We start from the raw sequence: 16,255 nt of genomic DNA, 5'->3' as shown, positions 1-16,255 counted from the left end.
TGTATTGGGTAAGGATTAAAATAGGTGAAAAGTTCGGTTTACTTACTTGGAATCGACAAAGTTACGAATCAAAACGATATTTTGTTGTTCAAATGTGAACTAATTTATCCTATTTAAGTTTTAATTGTTTTGTTGTCTAATCGTTTACGTTTTAGATCATTGATTTTCAAGTCTGATCCCAATTATTATTGATTAATTAGTGAACGCATGAGAAATTATGAATCATATCTCGATAAGTAAAAATGCCACCTAAGTAACAAGATAAACGGTGTCGCTTTACGGACAAATAGTGAACATATGGGCCCAAGCCCAAAGAGTCTATGGATAGCAAAATCGTAACAATCTGCATCATTAACCTTTGTGGGCCTTTTACTTGCCTTGTATTTTCCTCCTCCAATAGGCAATACCCCCTAAGCTACTCAATCACCTCACCCAATTAACCATCAATTTTTACTAAACATCACAATCCAACATTTCCTACATAAAATTATCCAAAATTTGTAGGTTTTAGCAAAGGCAAAAACATGAACACAATCAATTATCTCTTTCTCCAATTATTCCTCAACCTAGCTCTATTCGGCCGGGCCAAATCCGACCCGGATCCGCTCCAGGACTACTGCATAGCGGATCCGGAAACCCCTCAGGAATTTTCCCTCAATGGTGCACCATGCATTGACCCAAACCTAGCAACCTCTTCCCACTTCACCACATCAGCCCTATCCAAACCAGGCGACACTAAAGCCAACGGGTTCAACGTGACCCTCACCAACCGGTTCAATCTGCCCGGGCTCAACACATTGGGCCTGACCATGGCCCGAGTTGACATAGATGCCAATGGGATTGTGCCACCTCACTTGCATCCAAGGGCCTCGGAGGTCACAATCTGCCTCACGGGCTTCCTTCTTGTGGGCTTTGTGGACACATCAAACCGGGTCTTTACCCAGCAACTGAGGCCCGGGGAGTCTTTTGTGTTCCCCAAGGGTTTGATACATTTTCTGTACAACTACGACTCGTTGGAACCAGCCGTGGCATTGGCCGGGCTCGGTAGCCAAAACCCTGGTGCACAGATTGCGTCCATGGCCTCGTTCACATCCGAGCCTTCAAACCCCGTCGAGATTTTGAAGAAAGGGTTTCAGATTAGTGACCTAAACGCTGCCTGGATTCGGAGGAACCTCGGAGGTTGATTTTGCAGGATAGTTGCAAGATGTGAGCGGCTGCTCAACCGGATATTGTACCAGTTGACTCATTAGTCACATCATGTAACTATTCTGTCTTGGAAAAAATCCCGATTGACCATACCAAGCGCAAATATTTATTTGGTCACGACAATATAGTATTTTGGAAAGGGTATGCATGTTGGTTGTGCTAATATGGCTGCGAGGGAAGTGGAAAGTTAGCTTAGGTTTTCGCATACATGCACTTGCCAACGGTCGTATATGATGTATTATGTAATTGTTTAAAGAACCCAAAAACTTTGTTTAAGAATTTTAGTCATGTATATATACAAGGACTTAATATGAGGGCAACTCTTGGCGTATCGAAAATGTCTTTTTTTTTTTTTTTTTTTTACCAACAGATTATGGTTTAAGTCGTAAAAACATTTTCTCTACAAAATAAGGACAGGACTGCGTGTGATTGACGTTCCTGCTCCGACACCCGCAAAGCAGGAAACCTACGTCTTTTATATACAAGGACTTGCTCACTGCTGCTGCAGTAACAAGTGGCACGAAAACAAGAAAAAGGGCGTTGTAAGTGAACTTTGTCAGGAATTTTTGTAGCTATCATCACTAGGTCTAGGTCTGTATTCAAGGTTTTGTCACCGTTGGGTAACGCACAGATAATGACTTAGGTTAAAAAATGTGTGGTAATAACTTGATTCCGCACGGTAAAAAAAAAAATGAAAATTAATGAAGGCGATTTTAAAATTTTGAGTTTTAACGATAAGGATAAAATAAAGGGTAAAATGAATGGTAACATAATTGATTTTTTAGTGATTTTTCGTTAAAGTTCCCAAAAGAATATCATTTTTTAAACTCATTGATGAGTCCATATTATACTATATATTTTACCCTATTCTTAGTTATAGTTTATTAGTTATTTTGATATAATTTTGATACTTTGTTATATATTTTCAATGTAAGACATTCGACTATCAAGCCGTTTGATATACGTTCTATATTGAATGCCACAAGTAGAATATGCATAAGGAAAACCTAAACTTCAAAGTTGCATGTGTAATTCATAAGTAATTGGTAAAACTATTGTTAACGTGATGACGGAACACTAGTGGCCTTTTATCATTATTTTCTAAGATTGTTCCCTTTCTTTAATTGTTTTAATTTAAAATTCGTTTTTAATATTCTAGGTCATAAAATCAACGTTTTCGAAACTTTGTTTTAAATAGTTAATTAAGAATTAATTTAAATACAAATTATTCATTTAATTCCTGTGAAAACAACCTTACGTGAGCTGTTATACTACGATAATCTTGTACTCTTGCAAGTATTTTTAAGTGTTTTTATCCATACTTTTGCAGTAGTAAAAATCTTATTACACTCATCATGACGCATCACAAAATTACAAAATCTGAAATCCAAAAGTTTTTTTTAAAGAAAATTCAAAGGTTGTATTTGATTAAAAATTGAATTGATGAGATTACATAAACAGTCAAGCATCTTTTAAAGACACTATTTCAGTCCCAGAGAAACTCAGGGGCCTTAGAAAATTAAAACAACATATTCCGGATGTAAATCGAAAGGTCCGGTATTTTATTATAGAATTTCAAATGCTGTTTTGGAAGCCTACACGATTGAGACGTCATTCTCTTTCTGAAATGTATTATGGACTCAAATTGAAGCTTAGGCACCAAATCTGTAAAGTCCCGCGGCATCCCTTTGTCTTCCGTCAATCCATTTCCTCTTCGGTCCACTCGACCATTTTCTCTAAATCACAACATTCCATCACTTCGTACCCATTTACCAATTTATTGAAAATCTACATAGTATAATTGTAAAACGTTAAACACTGTGTTATAACTTATCAAACAACTAGTGTAAAATTTTCCATACCCATTTACCAGTTTAAAACACATGAAAATCTACATCATTTCATCACCTGGTACCCATTTACCAGTTTAAAACACATGAATTTTTCACGGTTGAGCCGCCAAACTAGTTGTTATCCATAACTTATCAAATAATGTCATGTGTTTTAACTTTTCCATACCGTAGCGCATAATTAGTTTAAAATAACTGACATGTCGATGTCCCAATAGTAATTTATGCCCCACTTCATCTCTATAACACTAACACATGTAAATTAAAAGTCTCGATTTTCTTAAGCCAAAACAGAGTTGGATGCGGACAAGCAAATGAGCCTAATGAGGTAATGGAAAAGTCCAAATTAAAGAATAGAAGCTTCAACCAACCAAACTTGATGTGAGGAAATATAAAGAGGGAAGGGGATGGACTTGGCAGCTTATCGGCATCATGACACGATACGTGGTGAAGAATTCTGCAAGCCACCCATTTAATATCTTTTCTTGACGCACATCTTCCACCAGAAACTCAATGAGTTTTTGCACTAGAGTTTAAGCCCCTCCTCCTACTCTTAGCCACCCAATTAACTAACTTGATAATTTGAAATATTATGATACCAAACTAAATAAGAAAATGAATTATAATTGGCTGGAAATCGAAAAATGTGATTTCTAAGTCAATCACGCACTGTTAGGATTTGATTTGGAAAGCCAGTTTGGTTCGTAAGTAAATCACGCGCTACTAAGGATAGGCAACAATGGGGTTTTTATGTCTATCACGCACTGATACGGGTTGTTTGAAAATATCAACACGGTTGCTTGAAACTACCGACACTGTTGTTTCGAACTACCGACATCGTGACATCCCAATCAAAGCTCCCGAGGGAGGCCCGTGAACCCATTGAGCTTTAACACCATTGATTTCAGCTTATCACAGTTCACATCTCACTGTCAAGTGTCCTTCATATTCTTTGGTCACTTTGAAAATTTACATTTATGCAACAGAAAATTATACACCAAATATACAGCCAATAATTCAGAAAATTAAAATTTGGAACTTGGAAGTGGAAGAAGCAAGAACAAGAAGCGTATGCTTTTTGAGATGACAAAAATTCTTCTCCTCTTGGGACCCACAGAGATTACATTCAAAGAAAATCATTCAATCTGCAGAACGGCTACAAAAAATGGAACCCCAAAAACGGAAAATTGAGTTGTTTCATCGCATATGTGAAATCCGCCGAGAAAATTCCAGAAACAAGGAAAAAAGAATTAAGACTGATGAAATACCCATGAATCACAAATTCACCTAAAATTTCAATCAATCTGTACAAAATAGCTATCGAAAGAATGTCTGAATGAACAAAGTATGAAAGAATTATCATAAACCCCATCATCTCACGACAAATAGCTGGAAAACCCGATCAATGTAGATGCAGAAACCGACGATAAAGATTGAAACTTCGCCGGGTTGAGCTGGTGGATCGGCTTGTAGAGATCGTACGGCACCCAGAGGTGGTCCAGCGGGCACGGGTTCTTGGTTTCGAGTCTGACCCACGGCTTGCCCTTGCCGCTCCAATGGAGGAGACTGACCGGACCAGGGTGCAGAGACCGGCAGCTGCCTCTGACATTGTCGCCGCCGAGGCCGTGTTGGTTCCACCGGTGGTCTATGGCCTCCACGTTGCCGGCGAAGACGAGCAGGAACGGCGGCAGAGAACCCAGCTCGTAAATCCTTCTCTTCCTCTGTAATTCCATCCAGTTCTCGATTCTCTTTCGGTAATTTCCCTCCCTCCACCTCACCAGGTCCATCACCATCACACCGGTGTTGAAATAGCAGGGGTTTCTTGAGGAGAAAACCCGGGAGAGAACCGGGTCGGACCAGAACCCGTCGGTGAAGTACTTGGTAAAGTTGGCGTGGCAATACTCCGGGGCTCCGATGACACGCGACCCGGTGAGCGAAATGTTCCAGAGCTTGTGAATGTCGTCGACCACAACCACGTCGGAGTCCAAGTAAATGACCCGGTCCACGCACTGGCCCAAAATATCGCCCAGGTAATTTCTCGCGTAGTTGAGCGGGTTCTCGAGCGCCTGCCGAATCGACGACGAGATGAGATTAATAACGGTGTCCTCCCGGAATATGTAAACCTTGAAATTGAGGGAGGGGAAGGTGGATCGGACGAGTTTGGTCAGGACCCGAGGACTCGCCGGGTCGAACTCGGCGGCGATGAAGTGGAAAAAGACGTTTTCCGGGCAAGAAGCATGCTTGATGACGGAGTGCACTGCAGCCACTGACCCCCGGAGGTACTCGGAGTCGAGCGTCATGGCGATGTGGACCAGGGACGGGTCGCAGGAGGACACCATTTCCCGGTTCAACGAAACGGCGCATCCGGCGCCGTTTCGGTAGTCGGGGGCTTCGGAGAATCGGGCCCAGGCGGCGGAGCCGAGTTCGAAGGCATCCCCGCCGTCGATCGCCCTCGTCGGGAATGAGCGAATCCCGATGCAGAACGGGGGAAGGAGGAGGGAGATACTGAAGACGAACAAGACGGCGGCGTATAGCCGGAATGGGAGCATTGCTCGCCGCTTTTCGTGGTGGGGTTTTAGTTATGTGTTTTCTTGCTGGGTTTATGGTGGGTTTCCTTGCCGGGTTTATGAGAAGCCGGAGAGTGAAGGAGTAGCAGAAATGGTGGGTGGGGTGTGTGTCTGGGTGTGTCTGTGTGGAGGAGAGAGAGAGGTATTATAGAGAGAAGGAGGAGAAGGTTGTGGGAGAATTGCGAATTAGCATATAATATTTTCGCTAATTAAGAAAGGATTAACGACTTAATTAGACACGTCAAATGCAACCAAATCTTAATACATCCTAATTTGTGAAATTACGCAAAGAAATTAAAAAAAAAAAGTGGAAAGGAATATTGAAATGTAAAAGGAAAGCGAGAAATGCCAAACACGGACAGATAGAGTACAAAAGGTGTTTACTGTTTTTACTATTTACCGTCCTCGTTGACTTGTTCCTCTCTAATAGTTTGCTGGGTTTCTTCCATTTTTCTTTTTCTAGGTAAAAAATTGAATTCCATTTTTACTAAAACACATTTGAAATTTGAAAAAATGGGTTTAGGTTTAATTAGCAGAATAAGTGAGATGTCGTGTAGAATTAAAATTTTTGTAGTAGGCCTATTTCATTGGGGAATTATAAAGAGGAGCGTCAAGGATACAAAGAGAAATTGGTGAATTATGAGGTGTGTTTTCTCAGTCTCATCATGTCTTTATTTATAGTAGTATGTGAAGTTAATTTCTTACCCAATAGGATTACAATTCAAATACGATAATGATAGAATCCCATGACGATTTCCTAAGATTTAGACAATCACATTCCTAAATTATTAGGACTGCAACACTCCACGTTAAATGTGTAAACACTCAAACAAATGGCGCATCAGGTTTTCAGCAATGTGTAAACACTCAAGTAAATGGCGCATCAGATCTTCAGCGAATGCGAGTCTCAAATCAGCGGAATAATCCATGAAAGGTAAAACTCACAAAACCTTGTTATGATAAAAACCAAAATGAGATAAGGGTTGGAAATAATCTTGGTACAGATAAAATAATATGCAATTTGTAGAAATTTTGTTGATCAAATACGGATAAAATAAAGAAAAATAAAATAAAATAGAAAAAATATGTGCATGAACATAAACTTCGTCATATAATTATTTTTCTTTATTTTTTTAATCAGGATTACTGAAAAATAATTTGCGTTTAATTGGGAAAAAAGAAGAAGAAGGAAGGGTTGGGATTTGGGTTGAGAATTGATGGTATATGGAGAACTGCGATTGATTCATCAATGCATTACTGACAACTCAAATGTGAAAATTAATACTCATTTAATCTACTTCTCTAGATTCAGAAGCCTTTTCATTCGTTACCAATAATGCCTTAAGCCTCCTGTCAAAAATCAATTTCACTTATTAATTGTAACATCCCGTCCCAAATTTCATTTTAACGTACATTGAAATTACAATTTTACCCTAGTTTGTTTGTGTACGTTAAATGTTGTGTTGTGTGGGTTGTGGGACCACACACAATCATGTATTTCTTTTTCTTCCCGGGATTCCCTCCCTCATTCCCTCATTCTGTCTCTCAGTCTTCTCTCTCTCTCTCTCTTCCTCCCCGAGCCATTTTCTTCTTCTTCTTCATACAAACACACGGACCATATATACAACCCAACTCAAACCTTCACCAATCAAGAAACTAAGACCACCATCGTGTTCGTGGAGCTGAGAGGAGTTCAAAGGTGCCATTTTCAGGTAAGGAAAACACCATTTTCACGTCGATATCACGAGGTCCGATTTGAACACTGTTCATGCAAACCTAAACTAGCTTGTTTTTGGAATTTCTAAGCTTGTAGTTGTGCTTGTGAGGTCCCAAGGAGCCTCGGAGTAGTTCGTTGGGTGAATTTGGACGTCGGGAAGGCTAGGTTCGAAGTTGGCCGAACTTTGAAGTCGTGGACAGGTATGATCTAGCAACTTTTAGGCCTTAAAACTAGTCTAACGTGATTCTACTAGTCCTAAGCTTCATTTTGGTATAAAGAACGTGAAAAATGGTTGAAAAACGAAGGAGAAAACAAAGTTAGAATTTTACCCAGTTTTCCGGCGCCGTCGCCGGCGCCGGCGTCTCGCCGGAGAAGAAAGGAGAATATTCCGTTAAGTCTAACGGAATATTCCTAACGGCAGTGACAGAATCCGGTTAGATTTGACGGAATATTCCGTCAGTTAACGGAATATTCCTGACGGCGTCAACTGACGCCGTCAGTGTGCAGTGCACGTGGGCCGCGCGTGGGGGCGCGTAGGTCCGTGCGGGGTCAGGCGCGTGGGGGCGCGTGCGTGGTCCAAAATTTTTTCTAAAAATATGTGTGTGATCCTGAGGTTGTGTAGATCACATTGGTATATTCAATTGTCCAATTTGAGCAATGTATGAGAAGTTATTACGAGAAGTTGCTTAGGTGCTTTTAAATTAATGTTTTCGTAACTTTGTCGCGTATAGGTGATTCGTTTTCCGAAGACGAGCGTACGCACTCGAGGCAGGGGGGCTACGACCCTTCTAATTATCAGTGAGTGGGCTTTTGTTTTCCGTATATACCTATATACATCTAAATTCCCAGAAATAGAATAGAAAAGGTTATTTGTTTTATGCCATGCATCATAAGAATGTTGTTTACGCATCATCGCATGTATTAGTAGAGGCATACATATATATAAATGTGTATTTGGTGCTGTGGACGCACAGGTAAGTGCCAGGTAAGCGGTATTCACGTGGTTATGCATTCCTGTTTATTATGCAATAGTAGATGAAATGTTTAAAGAGCTCATATCTGCACCCCCGGTGTTAGTGCTCCCGCCCAGAGAGGGGCAGAGTCCTTCACGTGTATGTTCACCAGCACCACACGCTCGCCTTGGATCCAAGTTAGGTGCAAGCCTTGTCGTACAGACCACATTAGGTGGCTCCGACTCGTAGGTGACCCGCGATTATTCGCACAGTCTTCACGTGATCGTAGCACTAGAGCGTATATATTACACCCAGTCTTGTCGTACATGTCACGTTAGGTGGCTCCGACTTGTGTGCAGATTCAGATGTTGAGTTGAGATTAGAGCTCTATATGCAGCGGTACATGTCACGTTAGGTGACTCCCGGCTGCCAGATTATATGTTCTTGATGTGAATTACGCTTGAGCATTTATATTTGATTATGAGATTATGTTGTGGCATATTATGGAGCATGAATGGCATATCATGGAGCATGATTGACATATCTATACATACGTATATATGTTCATTTTCTGGGAAGTATACAGGTTTTACGGCGAGGGGTTAGATTGTGTTTTGCTAAAGAGTTTTCAAAGAACTTTGTTTTTGCCCACTCACGCTTTTGTTTTTGCGCCCCTCCAGGTTCTAGTGGTCTAGAAGGTTCGGTGGTTTTCCCCAGAGGGCGTCCCGGCAATTTCTGACAGACACTCACCATTGTAGGGTCACCTTCGGGTGTACATATGTCGTATCTTTTCCTTTTGGACTGTTGTAGACTTGCTCTGAATTGTGTCTCACATACACTAGTACTTTGTATGTTATTAGGTTTTTAACTATTCGTACTTTTATATTACCTTCTTAATTAGCTTCCGCACGCGCACATGGTTACGTCACCTTCGTGTGACGGCCAGCACGCCCTGATCTCGGTCGGGGTGTGTCAGCTTGGTATCAGAGCCTAGGTTTTAGCAGTCCTGTGTCTTTGTGAGTATTCTAATAGTTGGTGTCTTCTGTCAGAATCATGCCGCCTCGTCGGGAACCACGTCGCTCAGATGAGTCTAGCTTCCCTGATCTTACTCAGTTGGGGGAAGTGATTGCTACAGCCCTTCAAACAGTGATGCGCCCTCCCCAGAGGACTCCTCTGGAGACTATGTATAATCTGAAGTTGGATAAGTTTAAAGGTAATGAGGGTCACGAAGGCGCAGAACGTTGGTTGGAACACATAGAGAAGACTTTCCGTGTGTTACATAACCAGGGGAACCTTCCTATGGATAGGTGGGTTGAGACAACCTCTTGGTTTCTGGAGATGGAGTCTGCAGCTTGGTGGGAACAAGAACTTCGGAGATTGACTCCAGCTCAGAGGACCGATTGGAATGTTTTCAAAGACGTGTTTCAAAGGAGATTTGTACCCCCTGAGTATATCGACCGTAAGAAACAGGAATTCACTGAGTTAAAACAGCGAAAAATGACGGCTAACGAGTATTATCGTAAGTTCACCGATTTATCTCGTTACTATCCTGATGTCGCTGGTAATCCGGCGGAGATGCTTCGTCGTTTTCGCTTGGGCACTAGGAAGAGATGGCGTTCTATGGCCACTACTACTCACTGTGAGTCCTACCAGGATTTTTATGAGATACTGTTGAGGATAGAGGACTCTGAGAATATGTCTAGTGACAGTGACGAAAAGAAAGATGACAGAGGGAAAAGTCAAGTGTCGCTTGGGCCTCGCCAAACTCAGAACTTTAAAAGGGGTGGTGCCAGTTCGAGTTCGTCTAGCGGTGGTTTCAGTGCCTCTGGACAAGGACGTGGAGGTAGGTTTTATGGAAGTGCTCGAGGCCAGAGACAAGGTGATGGTGGCCGAAACCGAATCCCATTTTGCCGTAGATGTAATAACCGACATTTCGGCGAGTGCAGACGTGGCAGCGGTGTTTGTTTCACATGTGGACAGATGGGACATATAGCGGTGAATTGTCCCCAGGGTCAGCAGCAGAAGCCACAGCAGACCTTTATGCCGCCACCTGCACCAATTCGACAAATCCAAGGTCCGAGTAATTATGGTCAAGCAGGTAGAGGTGGTGCCTATCACTATCAGGGTGATGTTGTTCCCTATGCTTCGGGACCGTACCAATACCCCCAGGACCCGTATTCACAAAGTGGTTATCCCCCGTATCCCAGCAACTACATGCCGTATCCTCCAGCTCCAACGAGTGGTTCTCAGTGGTACCAAGGAGGACAGTATCAACAGGGTGAGAATGCCACTAGTAGTGCAGGGTCTTCAAGACAGATGGGTCAACCCAGTCAGGGGCGTGGAGCTCAAGGTCGCGGTGTTCAAGCGAACAGAGGTCGTGGCGGACGACAGCAGGGCCAAGGGCGTATTCACAATATTTCCCTGCAAGATGCTCAGAACAACCCGGACTTGATAATGGGTACGTTAAACATTCTTGGTTATTTTGCTAGAGTCTTAATTGATTGTGGAGCTACACATTCCGTTATTTCTCATACATTTGCTCAAGTAACGCAACCTCGCCCCACACCTCTAGGGTACGATTTAGAATTCGCTATGCCTAGAGGAGAGAGATGTGTTGTAGATTGTTTATACCCAGGATGTCCAGTGATAGTAGAGGGTGTTGTTATGCCCGCTGATCTTATCCCGTTAGATATTGTCGATTTTGATGTGATTTTGGGCAACGATTGGTTGCACTTCTATCGTGCCAACATTGATTGTTACGGGAAAGTAGTTACGTTTCACCGCCCTGGATTACCCGAGGTTACTTTTGTGGGTGAGCAGAGTGGAGTAAGACATGGTGTTATTTCGGCTTTGCGAGCGAAGAAGTTGTTGACTAAAGGTTGTCAGGGGTATCTAGCTCATGTGGTGCTAGAGGAGACCGTTCCTAGTAGAATTGAGGATGTGAGAGTGGTCAGACACTTCCCTGATGTTTTTCCTGAGGATTTACCTGGTTTACCCCCGGATCGAGACGTGGATTTCAATGTTGAGTTGCTTCCAGGTACCAATCCTATTTCTTTAACTCCTTATCGTATGGCTCCTGCTGAGTTAAGGGAATTGAAAGTGCAGTTACAGGAATTAGTGGATAAGGGATTCATCCAGCCTAGTACTTCACCTTGGGGCGCTCCAGTGTTGTTTGTGAAAAAGAAAGATGGGACTTTGAGGCTGTGTATCGACTACAGGCAATTGAATCGGGTGACGATTAAAAACCGTTATCCATTGCCTCGTATCGATGATTTGTTTGATCAGCTGAGAGGTGCTTGTGTATTTTCTAAGATAGACTTGAGGTCTGGGTACTATCAGCTGAAGATTAGTAGGGATGATGTTCCTAAGACGGCGTTCAGGACTCGTTACGGTCATTACGAGTTTTTGGTTATGCCGTTTGGGTTGACGAATGCACCAGCAGCTTTTATGGATTTAATGAACCGGGTATTTCAGCCTTACCTGGATAGATTTGTTATTGTCTTCATTGACGATATTCTGGTGTATTCTAAATCCAAAGCGGAGCATGTCCGACATCTTACTTTGGTGTTGAAAAGGTTGAGGGAACACCAATTGTATGCTAAGTTTAGCAAGTGCCAGTTCTGGTTAGATCAAGTCGCGTTTTTGGGGCACATCATTTCTGCTCAAGGTATTCTGGTTGATCCTCAGAAGGTTGCAGCTGTGGAGAGTTGGGAGCAACCACGAACCGTCACTGAAGTGAGAAGTTTCATTGGTTTGGCGGGATATTATCGGAGATTCGTTAAGGATTTTTCGGTAATTGCCTTGCCACTGACGAGGTTAACAAGGAAAGATGTTAAGTTTGAGTGGAATGATAAGTGTGAGCAAAGTTTCCAGCAGTTGAAGCATTGTCTCACTCATGCACCTGTTTTGACACTCCCGGACGATAGTGGTGATTTCGAGGTTTATAGCGATGCTTCCTTGAATGGTCTGGGATGTGTATTGATGCAGCATGGTAGGGTGATTGCTTATGCTTCGCGGCAGTTAAAAATCCATGAGATGAATTACCCTACACATGATTTGGAGTTGGCTGCTATTATCTTTGCGTTGAAGTTGTGGAGACACTATCTTTACGGAGAGAAGTGTAGGATCTACACAGATCACAAGAGTCTTCAGTATCTCTTCACCCAGAAGGAACTTAATCTTCGTCAACGGAGGTGGTTAGAGTTGCTCAGCGATTACGATTGCACGATTGACTATCACCCTGGTCGTGCGAACGTAGTAGCCGATGCACTTAGCAGGAAGTCACATGGCCGTATCAATGCGTTGTACGCTAGTCGTATTCCTCTTTTGGTAGACTTGCGTGCTACAGGAGTAAGGTTAGAAGCAGAAGATCGAGAAGTGGCATTACTTGCTAATTTTCAAGTTAGGCCAATCTTAGTTGATCGGGTGCTTGAAGCTCAGGTAGCTGATGAACAGATTCAAGAACTAATTCGAGCTCGAGATCAAGGAAGGAGGCGAGATCTCAGAGTTCGTGATTCTGATGGCATGTTGATGTTAGAAGGTAGAATGTTCGTGCCTAGTAATGTGGAGCTGAAAAAGGAAATTCTAGATGAAGCACATATCTCGGCTTATGCCATGCACCCAGGGGCAACTAAAATGTATCATACTATTCGACCATTTTACTATTGGCCGGGTATAAAAAGGGAGATAGCTGAGTATGTGAGTAGTTGCGCTGTTTGTCAACAGGTTAAAGCAGAAAGAAAGAAGCCGTTTGGATTGTTACAGCCGCTTCCCGTTCCAGAGTGGAAGTGGGAAAATATCACTATGGATTTTGTGTACAAGTTGCCGCGTACACATAATGGTTTTGATGGCATTTGGGTGATCGTTGATCGACTCACTAAGTCGGCACATTTCATTCCAGTGAGAGAGAAGTACTCTTTGAGCCGGTTAGCAGAGTTGTTTATCTCAAAGGTTGTGAAGTACCATGGTGTCCCTGTAAGTATTGTCTCGGATCGTGATCCACGATTCACATCGAAGTTTTGGGTAGCTTTTCAAGAAGCTTTGGGTACGAGACTACTCTACAGTACGGCATATCATCCACAGACGGACGGACAGTCTGAGAGAACTATTCAGACTTTGGAAGATATGCTGCGAGCTTCGGTGTTACAGTTCAGTGATGCTTGGCACCAGCGATTAGATTTGATGGAATTTGCTTACAACAACAGTTTCCATTCGAGCATTGGCATGGCGCCATTTGAGGCTTTGTATGGTAGATCTTGTCGCACTCCGTTATGTTGGTCAGAGGTTGGCGAAAGAGTTTTGGTAGGTCCGGAGATTGTCGAGGAGACTACTCAAAATGTTCAGGTAATTAGGTCTAACCTGAAAGCAGCTCAGGACAGACAGAAAAGTTTAGCAGATCGACATGCTACGGACAGAACGTATGAGGTCGGAGATTGGGTATTTCTAAAGCTTTCACCGTGGAGAGGTGTTGTGCGGTTTGGAAAGAAGGGGAAGTTGAGTCCCAGATACATCGGACCGTACATAGTCACAGAAAGAGTTGGTGAGGTAGCTTACAGGTTGGAGTTGCCTCCGGAGTTGGCTAAAGTGCATAACGTTTTTCACGTGTCTATGCTCCGACATTACGTTGCTGATCCATTGCATGTGATACCTCCTCAACCGTTAGAGATAAATCCAGATTTGACGTACGACGAGGAACCGTTAACGATCTTAGATTGGAAAGAGAAGGTTCTGAGAAATAAAACGGTGAATTTGGTGAAAGTTTTGTGGAGGAATCACTCGGTTGAAGAAGCGACATGGGAGACAGAAAATAGAATGAGGGACTTGTATCCTAGATTGTTCTTCGATTATTAGGGGTTATATGTAGTTATTTTGAATTTCGGGACGAAATTCTATTAAGGAGGGTAGGTTGTAACATCCCGTCCCAAATTTCATTTTAACGTACATTGAAATTACAATTTTACCCTAGTTTGTTTGTGTACGTTAAATGTTGTGTTGTGTGGGTTGTGGGACCACACACAATCATGTATTTCTTTTTCTTCCCGGGATTCCCTCCCTCATTCCCTCATTCTGTCTCTCAGTCTTCTCTCTCTCTCTCTCTTCCTCCCCGAGCCATTTTCTTCTTCTTCTTCATACAAACACACGGACCATATATACAACCCAACTCAAACCTTCACCAATCAAGAAACTAAGACCACCATCGTGTTCGTGGAGCTGAGAGGAGTTCAAAGGTGCCATTTTCAGGTAAGGAAAACACCATTTTCACGTCGATATCACGAGGTCCGATTTGAACACTGTTCATGCAAACCTAAACTAGCTTGTTTTTGGAATTTCTAAGCTTGTAGTTGTGCTTGTGAGGTCCCAAGGAGCCTCGGAGTAGTTCGTTGGGTGAATTTGGACGTCGGGAAGGCTAGGTTCGAAGTTGGCCGAACTTTGAAGTCGTGGACAGGTATGATCTAGCAACTTTTAGGCCTTAAAACTAGTCTAACGTGATTCTACTAGTCCTAAGCTTCATTTTGGTATAAAGAACGTGAAAAATGGTTGAAAAACGAAGGAGAAAACAAAGTTAGAATTTTACCCAGTTTTCCGGCGCCGTCGCCGGCGCCGGCGTCTCGCCGGAGAAGAAAGGAGAATATTCCGTTAAGTCTAACGGAATATTCCTAACGGCAGTGACAGAATCCGGTTAGATTTGACGGAATATTCCGTCAGTTAACGGAATATTCCTGACGGCGTCAACTGACGCCGTCAGTGTGCAGTGCACGTGGGCCGCGCGTGGGGGCGCGTAGGTCCGTGCGGGGTCAGGCGCGTGGGGGCGCGTGCGTGGTCCAAAAATTTTTCTAAAAATATGTGTGTGATCCTGAGGTTGTGTAGATCACATTGGTATATTCAATTGTCCAATTTGAGCAATGTATGAGAAGTTATTACGAGAAGTTGCTTAGGTGCTTTTAAATTAATGTTTTCGTAACTTTGTCGCGTATAGGTGATTCGTTTTCCGAAGACGAGCGTACGCACTCGAGGCAGGGGGGCTACGACCCTTCTAATTATCAGTGAGTGGGCTTTTGTTTTCCGTATATACCTATATACATCTAAATTCCCAGAAATAGAATAGAAAAGGTTATTTGTTTTATGCCATGCATCATAAGAATGTTGTTTACGCATCATCGCATGTATTAGTAGAGGCATACATATATATAAATGTGTATTTGGTGCTGTGGACGCACAGGTAAGTGCCAGGTAAGCGGTATTCACGTGGTTATGCATTCCTGTTTATTATGCAATAGTAGATGAAATGTTTAAAGAGCTCATATCTGCACCCCCGGTGTTAGTGCTCCCGCCCAGAGAGGGGCAGAGTCCTTCACGTGTATGTTCACCAGCACCACACGCTCGCCTTGGATCCAAGTTAGGTGCAAGCCTTGTCGTACAGACCACATTAGGTGGCTCCGACTCGTAGGTGACCCGCGATTATTCGCACAGTCTTCACGTGATCGTAGCACTAGAGCGTATATATTACACCCAGTCTTGTCGTACATGTCACGTTAGGTGGCTCCGACTTGTGTGCAGATTCAGATGTTGAGTTGAGATTAGAGCTCTATATGCAGCGGTACATGTCACGTTAGGTGACTCCCGGCTGCCAGATTATATGTTCTTGATGTGAATTACGCTTGAGCATTTATATTTGATTATGAGATTATGTTGTGGCATATTATGGAGCATGAATGGCATATCATGGAGCATGATTGACATATCTATACATACGTATATATGTTCATTTTCTGGGAAGTATACAGGTTTTACGGCGAGGGGTTAGATTGTGTTTTGCTAAAGAGTTTTCAAAGAACTTTGTTTTTGCCCACTCACGCTTTTGTTTTTGCGCCCCTCCAGGTTCTAGTGGTCTAGAAGGTTCGGTGGTTTTCCCCAGAGGGCGTCCCGGCAATTTCTGACAGACACTCACCATTGTAGGGTCAC

At 42.8% G+C, this 16,255-nt stretch overlaps 2 protein-coding genes across 2 annotated transcripts; one reads left to right on the top strand and one right to left on the bottom strand.

The window, feature by feature from the left end:
* Positions 1-524: 524 nt before the first annotated feature.
* On the top strand, positions 525-1,503 carry LOC137730674 (germin-like protein subfamily 1 member 1). The gene has a single exon (XM_068469641.1). The coding sequence runs from the start codon at positions 525-527 to the stop codon at positions 1,182-1,184; it is 660 nt and encodes a 219-aa protein (XP_068325742.1). The 3' UTR covers positions 1,185-1,503.
* A 2,795-nt stretch (positions 1,504-4,298) lies between these two features.
* On the bottom strand, positions 4,299-5,821 carry LOC137731578 (probable galacturonosyltransferase-like 9). Its single transcript, XM_068470717.1, has one exon. The coding sequence runs from the start codon at positions 5,603-5,605 to the stop codon at positions 4,433-4,435; it is 1,173 nt and encodes a 390-aa protein (XP_068326818.1). The 5' UTR covers positions 5,606-5,821; the 3' UTR covers positions 4,299-4,432.
* Positions 5,822-16,255: the final 10,434 nt, after the last annotated feature.

Source organism: Pyrus communis, chromosome 4 (genome assembly GCF_963583255.1).
Source record: "Pyrus communis chromosome 4, drPyrComm1.1, whole genome shotgun sequence".
Lineage (NCBI taxonomy): Eukaryota > Viridiplantae > Streptophyta > Magnoliopsida > Rosales > Rosaceae > Pyrus > Pyrus communis.
This window is presented reverse-complemented; position numbering and strand designations above follow the sequence as displayed.

Coding starts and splice junctions, on each gene's coding strand:
- LOC137730674 (XM_068469641.1), top strand. CDS start 525: ATGAACACAATCAATTATCTCTTTCTCCAATTATTCCTCAACCTAGCT.
- LOC137731578 (XM_068470717.1), bottom strand. CDS start 5,605: ATGCTCCCATTCCGGCTATACGCCGCCGTCTTGTTCGTCTTCAGTATC.